At 39.1% G+C, this 23,624-nt stretch overlaps 1 protein-coding gene, 1 long non-coding RNA gene and 1 pseudogene across 2 annotated transcripts in view; 2 read left to right on the forward strand and 1 right to left on the reverse strand.

The window, feature by feature from the left end:
• Positions 1 to 23,624, forward strand: part of Ubr1 (ubiquitin protein ligase E3 component n-recognin 1) — an 82,725-nt gene that overhangs the window by 37,575 nt on the left and 21,526 nt on the right. Inside the window, exons 21-34 of the mRNA XM_048332655.1 lie at positions 987 to 1,111; positions 2,878 to 2,930; positions 4,202 to 4,304; positions 5,016 to 5,064; positions 5,396 to 5,550; positions 6,129 to 6,228; positions 7,823 to 7,932; positions 9,094 to 9,180; positions 9,466 to 9,647; positions 13,358 to 13,563; positions 15,664 to 15,757; positions 16,747 to 16,896; positions 19,927 to 20,024; positions 22,486 to 22,579. Coding sequence (XP_048188612.1) covers positions 987 to 1,111; positions 2,878 to 2,930; positions 4,202 to 4,304; positions 5,016 to 5,064; positions 5,396 to 5,550; positions 6,129 to 6,228; positions 7,823 to 7,932; positions 9,094 to 9,180; positions 9,466 to 9,647; positions 13,358 to 13,563; positions 15,664 to 15,757; positions 16,747 to 16,896; positions 19,927 to 20,024; positions 22,486 to 22,579 — 1,606 coding nt within the window. The remainder of the gene's footprint in view (positions 1 to 986; positions 1,112 to 2,877; positions 2,931 to 4,201; positions 4,305 to 5,015; positions 5,065 to 5,395; positions 5,551 to 6,128; positions 6,229 to 7,822; positions 7,933 to 9,093; positions 9,181 to 9,465; positions 9,648 to 13,357; positions 13,564 to 15,663; positions 15,758 to 16,746; positions 16,897 to 19,926; positions 20,025 to 22,485; positions 22,580 to 23,624) is intronic.
• Positions 560 to 20,763, reverse strand: LOC125340814. The gene is made up of 4 exons (XR_007208822.1): positions 20,496 to 20,763; positions 4,602 to 4,609; positions 3,881 to 3,884; positions 560 to 571 (listed from the first exon to the last, which is right to left on the reverse strand). It is a non-coding gene; the product is annotated as an uncharacterized LOC125340814 (long non-coding RNA).
• On the forward strand, positions 20,292 to 20,411 carry LOC125341229 (annotated as a pseudogene).

Consider the following 23,624-nt stretch of genomic DNA (forward strand, 5'->3'; position numbering starts at 1 on the left):
GCACAAGTGAGTGCATATATACACACATATAGACTATTAATTTTTCCACTTGCCCCAACTATTCCCATCACCATGTTCTTGACTTTTGGTACATACTAACAAATTGGCCTCAGAAAAGTTACTTGTAGGGGCTGGAGGCATAGCTCAAGCCTTAGCACACTTGCATAGCAAGCCTGAGGCCCTCAGTTCAGACTCCAGTATCTTCAAGAAAAAAGAAGGAAAAAAAAAGTTAATGACATTGACTATGTTTGCTTTATTACTATTATTAACCTTTTAGAAAGCAGTATCTCTATCTTTTTCTTGTTTTCAAATCCTAGTACTATTGAGAGAGAGAGAGAGAGGGAGAGAGAGAGAGAAGAGAGAGGCAGATAAACAGACAAGATAGGCAGACAGTTAAGGAGATTCTTGAAAGCAAAGCTATTCATTGTTAGCCACTGCTCATTTGCATGCTATCTGCTTTATTTTCTGCATTAGAATCACATGCTAATTTGAGGGGCCTTATATATAACGTGGAAGTATATAGTTCTTATGTGTGTATGTATGTGTTATTTAAAATTGATCATTCATTTCTCTCCCTCTGTATTTCAACGAGTAGATTATTACTCAGATTTGGGGAATAACAAATTATTTTTAGTCTCTTCCTAATAGATTAGTTAGTAATTAATTAACTAATAATTAATGCAATGTTCTGAGTGTAAGCAGACTTGGTGGAGAGATTTAAATAGAAACCAATTAATTATTTTTGTTTGTTTGTTTTTTGTTTTTTGCCAGTCCTGGGGCTTGAATTCAGGGCCTGGGTACTGTCCCTGGCTTCTTTTTGCTCAAGGCTAGCACTCTACTACTTGGGCCACAGTGCAACTTCTGGCTTTTTCTATATATGTGGTGCTGAGGAATTGAACCCCGGGCTTCATGTATACAAAGCAAGCACTCTACCACTAGGCCATATTCCCAGCACCCCAATTAATTCTTTTCATTGTATATATCAGGAGAGCGTTACGTGCCTGGCGTGGGAAATGTGACCAAGGAAGAGGTCACTATGAGGGAGATCACTCACTTGCTGTGCCTGGAGCCCATGCCACACAGTGCTATCGCCAAGAACTTACCTGAGAACGTAAGTCTCTTCAATTCTCCCTTTATCTCAAGATTGACATAGGGTTTTTCCTCTTCTTTAATTGGAAGTATCTTCAAATGGCAGGAAAATTTTTTAGACCAGTGGCCTATCTTTTTATCTTATAGATTTTATTTTTATTTTTTGGCCAGTCCTGGGCCTTGGACTCAGGGCCTGAGCACTGTCCCTGGCTTCTTTTTTTTTTTTTTTTTTCTTTTTGCTGTCTTTTTTTTTTTTTTTTTTTTTTTGGCCAGTCCTGGGCCTTGGACTCAGGGCCTGAGCACTGTCCCTGGCTTCTTCCCGCTCAAGGCTAGCACTCTGCCACTTGAGCCACAGCGCCGCTTCTGGCCGTTTTCTGTATATGTGGTGCTGGGGAATCGAACCTAGGGCCTCGTGTATCTGAGGCAGGCACTCTTGCCACTAGGCTATATCCCCAGCCCCTCCCTGGCTTCTTTTTGATCAAGGCTAGCACTCTGCCACTTGAGCCACAGCGCCACTTCTGGCTGTTTTCTGTATATGTGGTGCTGGGGAATCAAACCTAGGGCCTCATGTATACAAGGCAAGCACTCTGCCACTAGGCCATATCCCAGCCCCTTATCTTATAGATTTCCAAGTACTATTCAATCTTTAGTGGTGTAAACTGTAATTCTGGGAAAACCTTTTTTTTTTTTTTTTTTTTAATTTAGGCCAGCCGTGGGCCTTGGACTCAGGGCCTAGGCACTGTCCCTGGCTTCTTTTTGCTCAAGGCTAGCACTCTGCCACTTGAGCCACAGCACCACTGTGTGTGTGTGTGTGTGTGTGTGTGTGTGTGTGTGTGTGTGTGTGTGTGTGTGTGTGTGTGTGTGTGTAATCCCACCTATATAACTAAAATAAGCTACTACCTGTATAAAGTAGCTACTTTAGTTGTACAGGTGGGATTTCATAGTTATATTTTGCTCATCTAACCACTGAAAAACCCTGAAGTGGATCTATGGCTCAAGTGATAAAGCTTCAGCATTAAGTGAAAAGGCTAAGGGACAGTGCCCAGGCTTGAGTTCAAGTCCCTATACTGGCAAAAAGAAAGGAAGGAAGGAAAGAAGGAAGGAGGGAGAGAAAGTAGGAAGGAAGATAGGTAGGTAGGCAGGCAGGCTGGCTGCCTGGCTTCTTATGATAACACTGTGTGTACGTGTGTGTGTTTTTTTTAATATATGTATATACACATACATATGAAGGCAAACTTTCCTTATGTTGTTTCTGTGTAGATCTTATCTCTTAAGAATTTGGTCTCAGGCTGGGAATGTGGCCTAGCAGTAGAGTGCTTACCTAGCATGCATGAAGCCCTAGGTTCAATTCCTCAGTACCACATACATATGAAGGCAAACTTTCCTTATGTTGTTTCTGTGTAGATCTTATCTCTTAAGAATTTGGTCTCAGGCTGGGAATGTGGCCTAGCAGTAGAGTGCTTACCTAGCATGCATGAAGCCCTAGGTTCAATTCCTCAGTACCACATATTCAGAAAAAGCCAGAAGTGGTGTGGTAGAGTGCTGGCCTTGAGCAAAACGAAGCCAGGGACAGTGCTCAGTCTCTGAGTCCCGAGCCCCAGGGCTGTAAAAAAAAGTTGGTCTCTGAAAATGTAACATTGATTTTAAATGTAATTTGTTTATACTGGAAATTGGTCTTTTTAATTTGTTGTTTACAAAGTTCTTGAAAGATACAGTTGAAAATGTATTTTAGCTCACAGAATTGAAAATCATAATATGAATTAAAACAATGAAAATTTGTTTCAACAGGAAAATAATGAAACTGGCTTGGAGAATGTGATAAACAAAGTGGCCACATTTAAGTAAGTGCTTAATATTTATTTTTATTCTTAGAAGTAGCTTGGACTCAGGGCCTGAGCACCATCCCTGGCTTCTTCCCGCTCAAGGCTAGCACTCTGCCACCTGAGCCACAGCGCCCCTTCTGGCCGTTTTCCATATATGTGGTGCTGGGGAATCAAACCCACAGCTTCATGTGTCGGAGGCAAGCACTCTTGCCACTAGGCCATATTCCCAGCCCATCTTTATTCTTAATACTTGGATACTTAGTTGAAGCTCTCAAGTTCTTGCCAGAACTCCTGATTAGAAGGGATGAGAATGAGAGATTCACAGTTGGCTCTAGAGTAAATGTTTGTTGAAGAAATTAAGTTCTTTTGGACAAGTAAACAGAAAATACCTATCTGTGATAACTAGGTGATACAGAGAGTAAGTTCATGAATCTTTCTGATAACTTCTTTCCTGCTAATGGAAAGTCATGGCTTTATTGCTTTGCAAATTTGTATTTTGTATGTTAATATTAATTTTTTCTCTACTAAAGACAGTATTTTACAATATTTTCATTCTTGGTATTTATAGAGAATTTCTGGCTTCAAATAAATTATAAAATAGATGTGGCTTTTTGTATGCTCTAATAATGTTGAATGATATATTTGACTTAAGAATTAAACAGAAACCGAGAGCTGTCTAATGGTCAGATACAGTATACTTCTGTTGTTGGAACTTTTCCTTGCTGTACTGTACAGAGGATTTAACATCCTGTTTCCATCTATAACTTGATAATGACATGATGCCTTCCTACCATTTTGGAATTGATCTGTAACAATGTAGAATGCTATAATGTCATGGACAACCTTTAGGTTCCAGAGGCAATATAAAAAAGTCCAAGGAGGGGAGGGGAGAGGCGGGGGAAAAATGAGGGAGGAGGTAACAAGTTGAACAAGAAACGTACTCACTGCCTTACATATGAAACTGTAACGCCTCTGTAATTCACTTTGACAATAAAGGAAACACACATACACACACACCACACACACATACACACACACACACACACAGGCTAAGGAATTTAAGTAGGACATTAGATCACATTTATGTCATACCAAACAAGCTTCCTAGTGTAGAGCTTACTGTGTTGTCAGGACTTGGCATTCACAATATAGGCTTTTATCATTTCCATTTTCAAAAAGCTTAATGAGATAATTTCTTAAATAGATTGTTAAATTCTAGATTAATTTTTAGATTCTTTGTTTTGTACAAGAGCATTGCAGTTCACCCCTGTATTTTCCATCTATTGTAGAAAACCAGGTGTATCGGGCCATGGAGTTTATGAACTGAAAGAGGAATCACTGAAAGACTTCAACATGTACTTTTATCATTACTCCAAAACACAGCATAGCAAGGTAGGAAAAAAGTACCTCTTCAGTAAATAATCCTAAAATCTTTTATGCTTTCTATATCTATAGAAAAATCCCTGATTTTTATGTTTCTCATTCATGGAGGGGGATAGCTTACCTAAAGAGTTAAAATTAATTGAATTAAAATTTTCCTAACTGTACATATGTGACCTTAATAGCTGTCTTGTGTAAGGAGGTCTAGATGAAGTATCATACGTTTCTTGATCGCACATTTTATTTCATTATCATATTTCTTTAGTCCAATGTAATTTTATACCCCTGGCTATTCTACAGAACATACACCAACTGCCCTTTAGAATAGCCTCCATCTTGCATCTGACTGATTGCATTCTTATAATGAGAGTTAAGCAAAGAAAGAAAGAATTTTTTGGAAAGAATACTATGTAATCGGTACATGACATCACATCATTATGTATACACTCTTTCTTGATTTCGTGAAGGATGATATTGAATTAATAAGTTAAGGGGCTATTTGGTTTTATCTTTATGAATAAGTTACCAATAGAGGAAAGCGGGCATTCTTTTTCTCTCCTTCCTGGATGCCATGATAGGAGCTGCTCTGCTTCATCTTGCCCCCTCCTCACCCTCACAGGATGGACTGAAACGTTTGAAATTGTGAGCTAAGATTACTACATTTGTTTTGTGTTAGCTAAACAGTATTTCTGATAGCTTTTTGTTTGTTTGTTTGTTTAATAGGCTGAGCACATGCAGAAAAAGAGGAGAAAACAAGAAAATAAAGATGAAGGTAAAAAAATGAGATTCTGAACGGACTCATTTTGACTTTTTTGTGGGTGTTATTGTTGTTTTGGGTCGTGGACAGCGAAAGGAAGTACAAAGAGCCTTGTGAAGTTTGTTTTATATTAAGTTGGCCAACGTGAATGATGAGAGAATTTTGAATTGTTAGCAAATGAAACTTATTTTTGGAGACTGACATTGTAACTTACATCTCCAGTGACACTGAAATTTTCATTGTCCTAAAGGTAGAAAAGACACATATTATTTTGCATATAAATACTTTGGTGTGTAGCATAATCTACTTGTCCCTCCCTCTTCCCATGAATTCCCTGTCTCCGTAGCATTGCCGCCACCACCACCTCCTGAGTTCTGTCCTGCTTTCAGCAAAGTCGTCAACCTTCTCAACTGTGATATTATGATGTACATTCTCAGAACCATATTTGAGCGGGCAATAAACACAGAATCTAACTTGTGGACAGAAGGGATGCTCCAAATGGTATGTTTACCTGAGATATTTTTTCTGAGTTAAGTCCTATAATCTGGAAATGATCCCTGGTTTAAGCCAGGCACCGTTGGCTCACGCCCATAATCCTAGCTAGTTAGGAGGCTGAGATCTGAGGATTACTGTTCAAATCTAGCCTGGGCAAGAAAGTCCATGAGACTCTTATCTCCAGCTAACACCAGAAAAGCAGAAGTGGGGCTGTGGCTCCAAGTGGTAGAGTTGCCAGCCTTAAGCAAAAGAGCTCAGGGACAGCGCACAAGCCCTGAGTTCAAGCCCCAGTATATAAGTATTTTCTTAGCATGTTGTTTTGTTTTTGTTTTGTTTTGTTTTGGGAACATGGTCTTGATATGTAGCATAGGTTGGCCTTGGGCTCTGGATCCTTCTGTCTCAGTCTCCTAACTGCTGAGATTACAGGTATGCAACACTACACCCAATGATTTTTTCTGTGTGTCTATTTTGTTTCCTTGTTTGTTTGAATTTTTAAAATCAGGCTGCTTATTTTTAGTATCTCCAGATCTAACAGATTCCTATCTGAATAAACACAACTTTAAAGACCTTTTCTTTTCTTCCAGGCATTCCATCTTCTGGCACTAGGCTTACTAGAAGAACAGCAGCAGCTTCAAAAATCTCCTGAAGAAGAAGTGACATTTGACTTTTATCATAAGGCTTCAAGTATGTTGGAGTATCATTTATCAACAATGTAACTGAAAGTTTAGATCTTAAAAGAGTTTTAATCTATTAGTTAAAACTTGAAATTGGCCAGGAGTTCATGGCTGACACCTGTAATCCCAGCTACTCAGGAGGCTGAGATCTGAGGATCATTGTTCAAAGCCAGCCAGGGCAGGAGAGTTCGTGGGACTTTGATCTCCAGTTGAACACCAGAAAACCAAAAGTGGAGCTGTGGCTCAAAGTGGTAGAGCAGAATGAGCTAAGGGACAGTGCACTGGATCTGAGTTCAAGCCCCATGACTGACCAAAAAAAAAACAAAAAACACTCGGGAAGTATTCAAGTATTTCCATATTTAGCTTAGATCTTAGATTTAATGTACCATTTTTTTTAATTTAGAAAACTATGGAGTTATGTAAGTATTTTTCTAGTATATTTAGGGTTTTTTGTTTGTTTGGTTTAGTATGTAAATAGGTTAGCCTCAAACTCAGGTGTTTTTTTTTCTCAGCTTCCTGAGTACTGGGATTATAGCCATGCTAGTAACAAGTAATTATTTTGTGTGTATGTTTCACTTATTTTTTGGTAGTACTGAGGGTTCAAGCACTTTACCCCTAGGCCATATTCCCAACCTCATCACGTTAAGTTTGTAACAAGTATTTTCCAGGATACTAAGACATTTTTAAGTTCCTATTGAGAAATTTTGATTGTATAACTTCCCTCTTTGCTGTTTGTTTATGGAGGGAACGAGGGAAAAGTCTATTTAAATGCTATTTCCTTTTGTACTGTTTTCTATTTGGAAAAACTAGATAAGTTTAGATTTGATTTCTGTTAAATTCTACCTGTTTCAGACACTTGGCTTGACGCACATTCCAGAAGACATTGATTGTAAAACCAACAATTGCCAAAAATACTTCATACTGTATTGTTCAGATCTTTGAAGATATCATAAACCTACTTAGTTTACAAATATAACTTCTCCCTCTTGAATAATTTTGTAGTTTTTCTTAGTATTTTGTTTTGACAGTGAGTCAGATAGACGAAAGATGAGAGGGTATATCTTTATTATTGAAGATATATCTTGCTTAGAGTGCCAATGGATGATGTAGCAAAGATGCTTAAAATAATTCAAGCTTTTTCACTTAGGTTTTGTTTTCTTTTTGTGCCAGTTCTAGGGCTTGAGCTCTGGGCTTGGGTGCTGTCCCTGAGCTTTTGTACTCAAGGCTAGCTAGCACTCTACCACTTGAGCCAGAGCACTACTTCTGGCTGTTTGTGGTCAGTTGGAGATAAGAGTCTCATAGACTTTTTCTGCACAGGCTGGGTTCAAACTGTGAACCTCAGATCTCATATTCCTGAGTAGCTAGAAAACAGGTGGCCACTGGCATCCAGTTCATTTAGTATTTTTTTAGTTTAGCATTTAGTACCTCATATATTGTAACTTAGTAAGTACTTCAGGTAATTGCAGATTGTCCCATTGAAAAATGAGGGTGGATAAGGGAATAATGAACGAATCTCTATTAGTGTGATAAACATAACCACTAGTAATTTGTACATAATTATGAGGATACTTATTTCTTGCATGTAATTTTGTGTATTATAAAAGGATTGGGAAGTTCAGCTCTTAATGCTCAGAATGTACAAATGCTTTTGGAGAAACTCAAAGGAATTCCCCAGCTGGAAGGTCAGAAGGACATGATAACATGGATACTCCAGGTAAATGAGAACAGTAAACTGAACCAAATCTTGGTTTGTATACAGTCAAGTACCCCATAACAATAAATAAATAAAGGCATTGTTAAGTGATATGTCTATGTGAGTCCCACAGAGTGTACTTAAACAACCTTGATAGTTTGTTAGTGTGGATGCTTGGTGAAGTCAGATTCAGAAAACATGAGATTTGAGAGATTACCACTAGTATACCAAGGAGTGCTGTTTTACAATGAACATTCTTTTGTAGTAAGTAGAAAGAATACGTATACAGTCAATGTCAAGAAGTATAGTAAGGGACCAAGGGGATAGAGCAGCGTGTATGAGACCCTGGGGTTCTGTCCCCAGTACCACAGTAAATTTGCTTTAAGTATAATACAGGGGCTGGGGATATGGCCTAGTGGCAAGAGTGCTTGCCTCGTATACATGAGGCCCTGGGTTCGATTCCCCAGCACCACATATACAGAAAATGGCCAGAAGTGGTGCTGTGGCTCAAGTGGCAGAGTGCTAGCCTTGAGCAAGAATAAGCCAGGGGGGGGCTGGGGATATAGCCTAGGTACTCCAGGAAGAAGGACCAGCAATGAAAACCTAAGGGGCCAAGAAGGTGGCCAGTGTGAACAGGAGAGAAAGGTCAGCAGCTAGGTCAGAAGGGCAACCCAGAAAGGGAATAAATATTAATAACCCACATTTTAGTCATTGCTTTTGGGGACAAAGACTGTAACTAAGAAAGGATATTTTACTTTCCAGTTTTGGTTTTTGCTTCTATACAGTTTTGCAAGGAAAACATTTTTTTAAGTGGGGTGTGGTAGTATACACACCTGTAATCCCAACTCAGAAGGCTGCGGTAAAGGATCACTTGAGTTCCATAGAGAGAGACCAAAGTAAGAACTATGTTAAAGAGGAACTTTCCCTAATCACTCATCCCCCTGTGGCCGCCTGAAGCAAAGCAACAGGCTGACTCGGTGCTTTTGCTACCAGTAACCTCTTGCTTAGCCAGTTGCTGGTCAGAACCAAGGCTGTTGTTGGTTACAGTGTGGTTCCCACCTATATACTGAAGTCATTTAGGAAATGGCATTGTGAGGCACGGTGACTAAATCAGAATAGTGAGTTTGTCTTCCTGCTCACACCAACCAGATCTTTCATTTCTTTGTCTATTTTTTTTCACAGATGTTTGACACAGTGAAACGATTGAGAGAAAAATCTTGTTTAATGGTAGCAACTACTTCAGGATTTGAATCCAGTAAGAATGACGAGGTAATAGCACTATGACACATTCATCTCTGTCTTTGGCAAAGCTTTCAGAAGTTAATTGGAAGGAATATTGGCAACTAAACAGGGAGTAGGTTGAGAAATTAGAATAAAAAAAAATCCCAACCCAAAAATTTGGAGCATTTTGAATTTTATCTAAAAATTACTGGTAAAGACTCTGCGTATGTTCTCAACTCCAAGAAATCTCAGAGATTTCTATTCCTTACCATTTCAGATAAGGAATACTTGGCTTATATATTATTCTTTAATCGTGGTTTTTTTAATATTCAGATTACTCATGATAAAGAAAAAGCAGAACGAAAAAGAAAAGCTGAAGCTGCTAGGCTACACCGCCAGAAGATCATGGCTCAGATGTCTGCCTTACAGAAAAACTTCATTGAAACTCACAAACTAATGTATGACAATACATCAGAAATGTCTGGGAAAGAGGACTCCATTATGGAAGATGAAAGGTAAAGCAAAACAAAATTTAAAAATGAACAGCTCAGCTTTTGGAGGGAAAATTATGTATTCACTTTAAACCAAGCTTTTCCAAAATGCATTTTATACTAACAGACATGAAGGCGGGAAGAACAGAAATGGAAATCAACTCATGTCATTTTAAATGACATGGTTTTAGACACAGATTTACACAGTTCACAAATTCCCCATCAGTTTTATGATTTTTGGGGAAAATGACTGTAGTTTATGCAGACTGATAACCAATTCATCCCCTGACAAAAATGGGCTATGCTTGTTTTCCTTACTAAAGAGCAGATAGTGTTTATGGATGTGGTAATGGATGGTGCATGGGAAGGGGAAATGGGAAGCTTGGGTTTTGCACCTCAGTGGGGTGTGCTTGGAGGGAAGTTGGTGAGCCTTGTAAGCCGCACTTTGTAAACTTTGTAAGTGCAGGGAGCAAAGGGAAGAAGAAAAAGAGCAGTACTTGGAGACACATCCCAAGAATTTTTTTTTATTTATTTTATTTTATTTTTGCCAGTCCTGGGGCTTGGACTCAGGGCCTGAGCACTGTCCCTGGCTTCTTTTTGCTCAAGGCTAGCACTCTGCCACTTAAGCCACAGCGCCACTTCTGGCAATTTTTTATATATATGGTGCTGGGGAATCGAACCCAGGGCTTCATGTATGCGAGGCAAGCACTCTTGCCACTAGGCCATATTCCCAGCCCCCAAGAATTTTAAAATACTGAAAATATTTCCTTATGTTAATTTATAAAAACAAACTTCTACTGTTATTTAAGTCAAAGTGTGAAGCCAAGTGGGGCAGGGGGCAGTAAATGCCTCTAATCCCAGCCCTGGAGACTGAGGCAAGAAGATTGCAAATTCAAGGCCAGCATAGGATACATAGTGATTCTTTCCAACAAAACAAAACAGACTATAATTTCAGGAAATTATCTTTTTACATTAATAGTAGACACATTGTATTCCATGTCATATGTCTGTATTCCTGAAGTTGAGTATGCTAGCATGTACCATAATAAAGACTTTTAAAATTAAAAATAAAAAGAGCCAAATGTAGTGGTGAACACCTATAATCCCAGGTTTATAGGTGAGAGGGTGAGGCAAGAAACCAACCTGGGCTTTAAGCAAGACCCTATGTTAAAAAAAAAAAAACCTAGGATAAATAAAAAGAAGGCTAAGGAGGCTGTTTAATGGAAGTGCTTGCTACAATGTTCAAGGCAAATGTAACTGTCAAATTAACTAATTGAATGTGTAATGTATTAATGTGTCTCACTCAAAACAATAGAAATAATGCAATATGTTCCTTGTGACAGTCTTCTACATTCCTGCTATTTATAGACAGGCAGCCTTGCTCATAAATGACCAATGGTGTAGACCTTTCTCCATGCATTTACAGATATGTGTGCATAAATAATGGATGCTCTGCTGGCATAATCCTTCGATTTCTCCTTCTGGATTAGAACATGATTTAAACTTACATGATAGGTGATGAACATTTCTACATAAGCAGGACTTAGCAATGCCTTGACTGCTTCTATTCTGCTTTTAAAAATGGGAAAAAGAGGGCTGGGAATATGGCCTAGTGGTAGAGTGACTGCCTTGTATATATTCCTCAACACCACATATATAGAAAAAGCCAGAGGTGGCTCTGTGGCTCAAGTGGTAGAGTGCTACCCTTGAGCAAAAAGAAACCAGGGACAGTGCTCAGGCCCTGAGTTCAAGCCCCAGGACTGGCCAAAAAGGGGGCAGGGGCGGGAGACCAAAAGAGTTTTTTCTAGTGGTTTTTATTTTTTTATATATTTTGTTCTACAGCTTGCTTTCTCAGTATGTTTTTATCATTTAGGTTGCTTCTCATTTTCCCTTATTAGTTTGTTGGAACATTTTTGTATGTGACGCATCTAGTTGTATAAGCCATTTTTGAAAATAGAACCCAGGGTCAAAAATATCAGTAGAGGGCTGGGAATATTACCTAGTGGTAGAGTGCTTGCCTTGTATACATGAAGCCCTGGGTTCCATTCCTCAGCACCACATATATAGAAGAAGCCAGAAGGGGTGCTGTGGCTTGAGTATTAGAGTGCTAGCCTTGAGCAAAAAGAAGCCAGGAACAGTGCTCAGGCCCTGAGTTCAAGCCCCAGGACTGGCAAAACAAGAAAAAAAAAGATTAGTAGCTATAGCTGCATTGTCCTTCAGAATGACTTTACCAGTTTCTGCTGCCAACAGTGTTGGAGCATACCTATCTACTTCATTCTTACCAATACTTAATTGTTGCTTCTACTTGATAATACCTGATACTAAAATTAAAATGAAGTTTAGCAGTAGTCCATTTGCTTATAGTGCACAAGGGTTCAATCCTGACCACCACTAATAAAAGGATAAAAATTCTGGTGAAACTTTTCTGCTAGTTAATATGAGTATCTTTTCCTGTGATCTCATATAATTACTGATGAGGCTTAGCAGTAGTTTTTAATTTCGAAGGCAGATTATCAGTCTGTTAATGTATTACTTTTTGTCTTATTTAGGCCTTTCCTATCCCAAACTCACAATTTTAGTTATATAGTAGATCTTAGTTAAACTTGGTACAAGGATCCAAATCTTGTATCCTTTTTGCTTTTTCCTCAAAGTTCCTCTGGTTACAAGTTTTATAAATACTTGTTGGAATTTTTACTGTGGTATCACATACAAATATGTGCATATAATGTTTTCCAGTTTTTGCTTTATTTGCAAGAAAGATATGATGTACATACTATCTTGCAACTTTCCATTCTCAGTCATCTTGGAAAAGTCTTTGTGTTCTTCAATAAAAAGTGAGTTGGGTATTCCTCAGTCCTGGCATTTGGGCATGATAGGTCTGCACCACGGCTCGCCGTTATTGTGCTTCCACTCTAGCTTGGGGGTGACAGGGTGTATGCCTAGCTATTAGCTGAGATAGAACCCGAGTCCTCCGGTCCCATCTTCCAAGTAGCTAGGATTACAGGCTTGAGCCTCTTCCCACCTGTGATGATGATGATGATGATGATGATGATGATGATGATGATGATTTGTTTGTTTTGTAGCACAAACTGAATTTTATGGTGAGAAAATTGATTAAAGCTAGGAAGTTCAGGGGAAATGTTTCTATGATAATAATATTACATGTTGTCTTAATTTTTATTATTTTTATTGATATAAAAATCTACAAAGAGAAAGACAAGTGGCCAAAATATATGTGTTTATTCCTTTAAAAAATATTATCTTTAGGTAGCTATTCAAAGGAGATGGCACTTCACAAAGCTGTTTAGAATACAGTGTATCTTGATCAGTGTCATCCCTTCAGCATTCTCACCCCCTCCCTCTTAGCTTTATGGGATAGATAATGAATTCTTGACTGCGTTCTCCCCTTCTCCCCTACTTCTCCTCTCCTCCCTCTGGTCTCACTCCCCTTCTCACACGCACCCATTTCCTAGTGCTGATTTTGTTGGGCTTATACTATTTTTGCTCTCCACAGAGCCTATTAAACTTCGGTTAATTCATTTGTAACCCCTCGCGTACTGCCCAACATGTTTACTTGTAGATTTATGGCCATATTCTGCCTACCACAAATGAGAGAAACCATGCAACCTTTGTTTCTCTGGGTCTGGCTTTCTTCACTTAATATAATTATATACTTATAATAAAAATTAATGATAAATTCTCCCAACTATAATATAATTGGTTTCTTTTGTCAGTGTCCCAGCAGTCAGTGACTACTCTAGAATTTCCTTGGGTCCTAAACGGGGGCCAACTGTAACTGAAAAGGAAGTGCTGACATGCATCCTCTGCCAAGAAGAACAAGAGGTGAAAATAGAAAATAATGCCATGGTATTATCAGCCTGTGTCCAGAAATCCACTGCCTTAACCCAGCGCAGGGGAAAACCCATAGACCTCTCAGTAGGTATGTATTCATTCATAAACATCTTTTGGTTATTTCTTTTTCTTCCTGTGTACTTAAAGAAAAAAATGCTCTTCTTGAAAGAAATTTGGGGATGAGGATACATTTAGTCCTACTGGGCAGATCACATACTTACTTTGGGTTTTACATGCCAGGTTGGCCACTTTATTCAGTTTTATTTTTTCTTAGCATTTGACCACATTGCTTCTTTCCTTTTCTGTCCCTTCCTTTTCCTCCCTTTCCCTCCCCTCTATTTCTTTTTCTTCCCTTCTCTTTTTCCTTCCCTTCTTTTTTCTGTATTCATTATTTGTCTGTTTGTTTATTCTACTGTTTATTTATACTGTGGCCTGAACTCAGGACCTCTTGCTCTCACCTAGCATTTTCATTCATGTGTGACATTTCACCACTGAGCCACAGCTCTACTTTTGGCTTTTTGCCTGTTATTTGGAGATTAGAGTCTCAGAGATTTGTCTGCCTAGGCCAACTTCAAACCTCAGTCCTCAGGTCTCAGTCTCCTCAGTATCTAGGATTTGAAGTATGAACCACCAGCACCAAGTTTTGTTATCTATCTATCAATCTATATCTATATCCATCTGTTTTTGTCAGTTGTGGGGCTTGAACTCAGGACCTGAGTGATGTTCCTGAGCTTTTTTGCTCAAGGCTAGCATTCTACCACTTTGAGCCACACCACTTCTGGGTTGTTGTTTTTTTATGATTAATTGGAGATAGTCTCGTGGACTTCCTTACAGGAATAAGCCACCACCTCCAAGTTTACCAGACTTTATTTTTTCTTATTTTATGTTCATTTCACTTTATCTTTTGAAAGTAATGGCTAGGCACTGGTGGCTCACACCTGTAATCCTAGCTACTCTGGAGGCTGAGATCTGAGGGTTACAGTTCAAAGCCAGCCCAGAAGGAAAGTTCCCATAAGACTCTTATCTCCATTTAACCTCTCAAAGGGCTGGGAATGTGACTTAGTGGTAGAGTGCTTGCCTAGCATGCATGAAGCCCTGGACTCTATTCCTTAGCACCACGTAAACAGAAGAAGTGGCTGAAGTGGTGATGTGGCTCAAGTGGCAGAGTGCTAGCCTTGAGCAAAAAGAAGCCAGGGACAGTGCCCAGACCCTGAGTCAAAGCCCCAGGACTGGCAAGAAAAAAAAAAAAGTTTAATTAACCACTCAAAAACTGATAGTAGTTGGGGCTGGGAATGTGGCCTAGTGGTAGAGTGCTTGTCTCGTATACATGAATCCCTAAGTTCCATTCCTCAGCACCACATATTTAGAAAAAGCCAGAAGTGGCGCTGTGGCTCAAATGGTAGAGTGTTAGCCTTAAGCAAAAAGAAGCCAGGGATAATGCTCAGGCCCTGAGTTCAAGGCCCAGGACTGGCAAAAAAACACAAAAACAAAAAGCTGATAGTAAAGCTGTGGCTCAAAGTGGTAGAGTCCTAGCCTTGAACAAAAGAGCTCAGAGACAGTATACAGGCTCTTAAGTTCAAGCTTTACAACTAACAAAAACAAAGAGTGAGTCTGGTGCTGGTGACTCATGCATCTAATCCTAGCTACTCACAAAGATCTGAGGATCACGGTTCAAGGCTAGCTGGGTAGGAAAGTCTGTGAGACTCTTAAACCCAATTAATCACCAGAAAACTGGAAATGGCTCTGTGGCTTAAAGTGGTAGAGTGCTAGCCTTCAGCAAAAAAAGAGCTTAGCGACAGTATCCAGGCCTTGAGTTCAAGCTCCACAAAAGAAAGAAAGTTTGAAACATTGCAATATTGTATGAAAACCCAAAGTAGTTCTGCATCCATTTCCTAAAACTAGGGGCAGTCTGTTTTATATTGACCATATCATTATCATAGTTAAGAAGTTTAATATTATCTAAAATATTTAAGTAAGATACACATTTTTTTCCCTGTACTTCCACAGCTGTTCTGTCCTGATACTGTGATACTTTGATATTCTAGTAAATGAAGTTTTGTGATTGCAGTTGTAGAAGTGATAACCCGAGCTGTCCCCACTGCCCCGACATTTACCTTTTAGCTTTGGAAAAGATGAATACATACCTCTGTTCTTTGTTTGTTTGTTTGTTTAACTCTTTCCGAACCAGAAACCCTGGACCCACTCTTCATGGATCCAGACTTGGCCTATGGAACGTATACAGGAAGCTGTGGGCATGTCATGCATGCAGTATGCTGGCAGAAGTAAGTTGTGAAAGACACTATGAACTTTGAAGGTACAGGAGGCCACAAAAAGGCATGTTTCCTCATGTCTCCTTTCCTTTGTTTTCTTAATGGAATATTTGGAACAGTTTTAATGACTAATTCTGTGTCTATGATACTAGTTATTACAAGCCTTAGAAATGTATGCACAGGCTGGGAATATGGCCTAGCGGCAAGAGTGCTTGCCTCGTATACAGGAAGCCCTGGGTTCAATTCCCCAGCACCACATATACAGAAAATGACCAGAAGTAGCACTGTGGCTCAAGTGGCAGAGTGCTAGCCTTGAGCAAAAAGAAGCCAGGGATAGTGCTCAGGCCCTGAGTCCAAGGCCCAGGACTGGCAAAAAAAAAAAAAAGAAAGAAAGAAAGAAAGAAAGAAAATGTATGCACAAAGTTAACTCATGATATTGATAACTCAAGGCTGGTGCTGGTGGCTCACAATGATAATCCTAACTACTCAAGAGCCTGAGCTCTGAGGATTGAGGTTCAAAGCCAGCCTGGGCAGGAAAGTCCATGAGACTCTTACCTCCAGTTAACCACCAGAAAACTGGAAGTGGCGCTGTGGCTCAAGTGGTAGAGCCATAGCCTTGAGCTGAAGAGCTCAGGCACAGTACCCAGGCCCAAGGTTCAAGCCCCATGACCGACAAAAAAAAAAAAAAAAAGATATTGATAACTCAAGATATTGTTAGCCTTACTACTGATAGTAAGAAGATGATAACCCTTACTGCTGTACTTGGTCACTGGAAACTAGGAAAATAGTCTCTTCAATTATTTCTCTATCATTACACTTCAGCAAACTTTAAACTTGTAGCTGCCACGACATAAACTGGTTTTTTCCATAATTATAACATGAATAATTTTTGCACATAAGTTCTAAAAAATGTTTTTGGGAGCCAAAACTTGAGATCTGTGAACTCGGAGTAAAGCAGCCATGTAAGTTCTGAGTGGATCTGTGTCTTTGGAATTTTGCAGGTATTTTGAAGCTGTGCAGCTGAGCTCTCAGCAGCGCATTCACGTGGATCTTTTTGACTTGGAGAGTGGAGAATATCTCTGCCCTCTTTGCAAGTCGCTGTGCAATACTGTGATCCCCATCATTCCTTTGCAACCTCAGAAGATAAACAGGTATGTTTTAGCTTATACATAGGTCACTGTTTGAATCCCCTCCTTAATCCTCTAACTTGTGTGCTTGTTGAATTATTAACTTGAATTTTAGCCTTTAGAGGAATTAATGTACTTTTTCATTTCATAGCTCTTAAAATTAGATTGAAAGCATAACATTTGGTCTTCAAGAAAAGTGATGTGTTTACACAAGTCACTCTGCCAAGCCTATATCTTTCATCCACAATCAAACAGTAGAACCCTGAAGATCAAGTGCTATATGGTTTTGGAGACCTATAGGAAAATAAAAAATAAAAACACTATCATACCACCTTTGGTAATGTGTGAACATTTAGAGGTTTAATTTGTGTGTGTGGCATGCGCATGCCAGTACTGGGACTTGAACTCAGGACTTTGTATTCTTACTTGACTTTTTTGCCCAAGGCTGATGCTATACTAGTTGAGTCATAACTCCACTTCTGGCCTTTTCCTAGTGAATGAGAAATAATATTTGTTTGCACAGGCTGGCACTGAACCATGATGCTCATCTCAGCCACTTGAGTAGCTAAGATTACACGCATAAGCTAGCTAGTGCTTTAAGGTTTTTACATACTGATTATGTATAAATAGAATTTAACAACAAATTGTGTGTGTGTGTGTGTGTGTATGTGTATGTATGTGTGTATGTGTGTACCAATCCTGGGCATTGAACTGAGACTGAGTACTGTCCCTAAGCTTTTGTGTTCTAGGCTAGTGCTCTACCTCTTTGAGCCACAGCACCATTTCTGGCCTTTTGGTAGTTAACTGGAGATCAGAGTCCCATGGACTTTTCTGCCTGGACTAGCTTTGAACTGTGATCCTCAAATCTCTGCCTCCTGAGTAGCTAGGACTACAGGTGTGAGCCACTGATGCCAGGCTCATTGTTTTTTTTTTTTAATGATAACTAAAACATTAAACTTATATATGTTCTATATTTTTCTTCTAGTAAATGATGATAGTACTATTTAAAATAGTTGATCTTTAATTTCTTTAAAATATGGTGAACTTGTATCAATAAACCCAAGTTCTAATAAAGGAAATGGTTTTGCTGATTAGACAAAAATGTGTTTGGCTGATGATGTAGCTCGGGTGAGAGCACTTGCTTAACATGTACAGGTTATGAGTTCAGTCCTTCATGCTATAAAAAGCAGAAACAGAGAGACCCTTTATCAAAATGATAAAACTTCAAGATCTGTTTTAAAAAATTTCAAAACCAGTATGCTAGTATTTTTAAGTCATAGCTAGTTATAACTCACTTTTGAGAATGAAAACAATTTCTTAGGTCAGATTTGTGCCCATTGATGTACATTTATTGCACATGTTTAATTTGCTTTTATTGCAAGATTTTTCTTTTCAATAAAGCAGAATTTTATTTATTTATTTATTATTTATTTGTTTATTTATTTTGCCAGTCCTGGGGCTTGGACTCAGGGCCTGAGCACTGTCCCTGGCTTCTTCTTGCTCAAGGCTAGCACTCTGCCACTTGAGCCACAGCGCCCCTTCTGGCCATTTTCTGTATATGTGGTGCTGGGGAATCGAACCCAGGGCCTCATGTATATGAGGCAAGGCACTCTTGCCACTAGGCCATATCCACAGCCCCAGAATTTTTATTATACTAGCTTTTTAAATAACACTGGATGGTTTTGGTCCCCTTTCTTTGGTTCTTAATAGTAGTTTGGGTCAAGTCCTTGTCTTTCTGGAACATTCATTGCCAGCTCCTCCTTCTCATAGTGAGAAATACTGTGGGGGGGGAAAAAGCAGCCAGGTCGTTGCCTATCAACTAGTGAACAACACTATATGTGGACAGAATTGTGAGGAAGCTCCTGTGTGGGATGGGGACATGTGAGTGAAGACACTAATGAAATGAGGGACAAGCGTGCTACTGGGAGAAGATGCCGCACAGGCAACTCAAGAGCAAGGACACTGGGCTAGAAAGCTACACATGTTCATAGCAGGGAGGCTGCATGCCTGCAAGCAGATAGCCAGGTTATAAAAGGACTCATAAGCTATGTTGACAAGTATATGATGGAAAACCACTGCGATATTTGAATAAGAAAACAATATCTGACCTTTAGTTGTGGAAGTTCCCTTTGATTGCCATGTGTTGAATTTGAACTTAATAATAAAATACAGGAATAGAAGCAGAAAGAGTCTATTAAATATTTCTGTTCAATGACTAGAGTAATAGCCAAATTAGGAGACAATCATAAGGAATCCATTTAGGATATTTTCATAAGGTAAAACCTGTAAGAGTAGCTAGTAGATAATAGTGTGAGAAAATCAAGAACTCAGTGACAATGCTTAGTTTTTGCTTTGAACAGTGAGAATGGTATTTGTTTACTAGTCCTTAGTACTCTGGGCAATACATTCATGGGCAGTGCCTTACTCCTTATACTTTCCTTTTTGCCAGTTCTGGGGCTTGGACTCAGAGCCTGAGCACTGTCTCTGAGCTTCTTTTGCTCAAGGCTAGCACTCTACCACTTGAGCCACAGTTCCACTTTCAGCTTTTTCTGTTTATGTGGTACGGAGGAATGGAACCCAGGGCTTCATGCATGCTAGGGCAATACTCTACCACTAAGCCATATTCCCAGCCCTCTTTATACTTTTGAAATCCTCTTTTTTCCCCAAATAACAGGTTTCCTTGACTTAGATAGTTAATCTGGAGTAATTTGATTTTGTTGGTGTTCATTGTGGGGCTTGAACTCAAGGCCTGGGTTCTATCCCTGAGCTTTTGTGCTCAAAGCTAGTGCTTTACCACAATGAGCCACAGCACCACTTCTGGTTTTCTGGTGGTTAATTTGCAGATTAACTTTCCTGCCCAAGCTGGCTTCAAACTGTAACCCTCAGATCTCAGCTTCCTGAGTAGCTAAGATTATAGGCATAAACCACCAGTGCCTGGCAGAATTTGGTATTTTAATATAGCCACTTCCTCAAGGAAAGACTAGGAGTTCAGCTTTTCAAATTGACTTTGTTCTGGTGGTATTAATAATTTCTAAATAATGTTATTTTTTCCAGTGAGAATGCAGAAGCTCTGGCTCAACTTTTGACCTTGGCACGGTGGATACAGACCGTTCTCGCCAGAATATCAGGTTATAATATGAAACACACAAAAGGTTTGCTTAAATTTATTTTGTGTGAAAAGTATGTCTGAATCTCTAATTTTTTTAAAAAAGGTAATTGTGCTAAAAGAAGTACAGATTTGTTTGATATCAGGAAAAGAGGTTTTTGAGCTCAAGACAAAGGTTGATTTACATCAGTGTCCTCAGTTCGGTCATTTTTCTTACTGAGAAGGAGAAAAGGTAGCCATTATCCTGGAGTCAGTCTGCCTGGCTTTGAATCTTAGATCCGAAGATTCATCTCACTTAGAAAGGATTCCTTATGTCTATGGCCATACCACCCTGAACGCGCCCGATCTCCTCTGATCTTGGAAGCTAAGCAGGGTCGGGCCTGGTTAGTACTTGGATGGGAGACCGCGTAGGAATAGCAGGTGCTTATAGGCGTTTGAAAAAAAGAAGAAGAAAGGATTCCTTACTGGGTCTGTGATCTTAGGTCAGTTACTTAAGACAGTTAAGGCAGCAAAGCACTTACCTACAATTTGACTGTGGTAATGTCAGTACCTTTTTCATTGCTTGAAGAACTGGATTTTTATCTATTAAGTAGAATAAGCTATGGCACCTAGAGCTATATGTGTTAGCCATTACTAATACAGATACTATTGTTGTGTTAACATTAATATTAATAACAGAAACATTTTTTTTACCTAGTCTGGAACAGTGTATGCCTGTAATCTTACCTTCTCAGGAGGTTAAGGTGAGAAGGATCAAGGTTCCAGGCAGCCCAGACAAAGTGTTCTTGAAATTCAGTTGAAGAAGGGGTTGGGGATCTGGCTCAGTGGAAGAGTGCCCGCCTGGCGAGCGCAAGGCCCTAGGTTCGGTCCCCAGCTCCGGAAAAAAAGAAAGAAAGAAATTCAGTTGAAGAAATTGGATGCTATGGTATTTGCCTGTTATTCTAGTTACCAAATAGGAGGACCACAGTCCAGTCCAACACCTGGGCAGAAAAGCAAAGTCCTATCTCAAAATAACCAAGGCAAGAGGGCTGGAGGCTTCATTCAATACCTGCCTAGCAACGCAAGGCCCTGACTTCAAACCACAGTACTAGAAAACCACTGAAATCTACAGCCTTGTTTGTATATTCTATACAATTTAGAGACTGGTTATTAGTAGAGATATGCTTAGAAAAATAAGAAGGAGTTCTGGGAATATGGTCTAGGGGCAAGAGTGCTTGCCTCCTATACATGAAGCCCTGGGTTCAATTCCTCAGCACCACAGATACAGAAAATGACCAGGAGTGGCGCTGTGGCTCAAGTGGCAGAGTGCTAGCCTTGAGCAAAAAGAAGCCAGGGACATTTATAATATTTAGTGAAGAAAAAATATCTTACTTTACTAAGTTGTGAATGAATAGGATGAAAAGGAACCCGGTAGTTTAATTTTTTTCTTTAACCTAGTCTTGCTGGACTGCCAAGGTTGGCTTTGTGCCCCTGCATCATCGTCCTTCCACTGCGGCCTCAGTGGCCGGCACAACAGGCTTGTGCTCACATGTCCTGCTTAAAAATGTACTCCAGTCTCACTCCTTCCTTAGATCCAAAATGGATGAGAAATTAATTCACCTAGAAAATAATAACTTCAGAGTATTTCTAGTTGTAGTCAGATTATTTGTTTTATTTCTATCATCTTTACCGTCTTTTATTTGCCCAGCGTTCCCCAGCTATTTCTCCTTCCGTAATGCTGAGTGTTGAATCAAATGCTTATCACTGTATAAGCCTTGATCTTCCCTGCCTCAAGAACAGATATGTACATTATGCAGGATTAGATCTATTTACTGGAATTTAAAGACAGAATTGATTCATAGAAGCTGAAGTAGCAAGGCAAAATATTGTGGAGAAAAACAGGACTTGATTTGATCTTGGGGTAAATTTGGAGGCGGGGAGATATGGATGAGCACAATGTTCTGATATCAGAAAGAGAAAATGTTTTGTGGACAGTATAAATGTGACATTTTTGGAGACATTCAAAAAGCCTGGCCTACCAGAATTGAAGGCACATAGTAGGAAACAGGAGAATTATGGGACAAGGTTATAGAGGTTTGCAAATAAGAACTTGGACTTGATCATTTAGAGACACAATGACAGCAGTCAGCAGTGAATGACTTTGGTAGCATCCTGATAATTATCTCTCTTCCATTAATTTTATCTTTCACAATTGGTTCTAATGGAGCTATCAGAGTGTTTGATAGAAAACTCATTATTGAAATTCCTTATTTTGCTTAGAAGCCATTACTTTATTTCTGAAATTAGCATATTGGGGTTTGGGAATATCTATATGGAGAAACATTTATATGGAGAAAGGAATATCACCCCAATATCATTTCTGGTTGTCTGGGTGGAGAAGGTATGAATACTTGGTTCAGTGCTTGCTAGTATTTTCTAAGATGATCATGTATAATTTTTAAAACTACATGTATTGTCAGATTTAATTTATTCATAATTTTTCTTTCATTTTCATTTTAATGTATAAGGAGAAAGCCCAGCCATTCCTGTCTTATTTAATCAAGGAATGGGAGATTCCACTTTTGAGTTTCATTCCATCCTGAGTTTTGGAGTTCAGTCTTCGTAAGTATCCATGAAGCTTATAAGTGGTTGTAAAACCTATAGTGGAAATGGTCCTTTCATCTTTCCTTCCTTCATTCTTTATTTGTAAAAGTATTTAATCCTATTTTCACCCTGGAGTTTTATTTGTATTAGTAAAATGAAGTGGTTTGAGACATTAAAAATACATATTAGGGGCTGGGAATATGGCCTAGTGGTAAAGTGCTTGCCTCGTATACATGAAGCCCTGGGTTCAATTCCTCAGCACCACATATATAGAAAAAAGCCGGAAGTGGAGCTGTGGATCAAGAGGTAGAGTGCTAGCCTTGAGCAAAAAGAAGCTAGGGACAGTGCTCAGGCCTTGAGTCCACGCCCCATGACTGGCAACAAAAACAAAACAAATAAAACAAAAACAAAAAAACATATTAGATGGCATAGATTTTCACCACCAACAACCAAAAATGTCAGTTCTGTATGGCCCAATCTATAAGAGGATCAGAAGAATTTCAGACATTACTTAAAGTTACATTTCATTTCTCATGTACCTTTCTGAAATCTGTTTTTCATGTATACATAATTGAGGCAGTGGCTTTCCAATCTACCTCGTATAGTTATCTGAAAGATACTTATGTGATGACACTTTGAAAAATACATAATGCATTCCCTTTCAATTTCCTAGTTCTAATACCCGTATACACGATTTCCAATATACTCCGATAAGATTACATTGATAGTGTAGATACAATCACAAGAAGGTGATACAAGAACATCATCAATAGTAGAAGAATACTAAATTGAGAGACACAGGGTAAAAAAAGAGAAACAACTACAAAAGCAATACTTGCAAAACTGTTTGGTGTTAAGTGAACTGAACACCTCAGGGGGGAAAAAGGTAAGGGGGAGGGGGGAGGGGGGTATGAGGGACAAGGTAACAAACAGTACAAGAAATGTATCCAATGCCTAACGTATGAAACTGTAACCTCTCTGTACATCAGTTTTATAATAAAAACTTTAAAAAAATACATAATGCAATAAAACCAAGTATCATTAGGTCATGAATATTACTCTC

This window comes from Perognathus longimembris, chromosome 23 (genome assembly GCF_023159225.1).
Source record: "Perognathus longimembris pacificus isolate PPM17 chromosome 23, ASM2315922v1, whole genome shotgun sequence".
Lineage (NCBI taxonomy): Eukaryota > Metazoa > Chordata > Mammalia > Rodentia > Heteromyidae > Perognathus > Perognathus longimembris.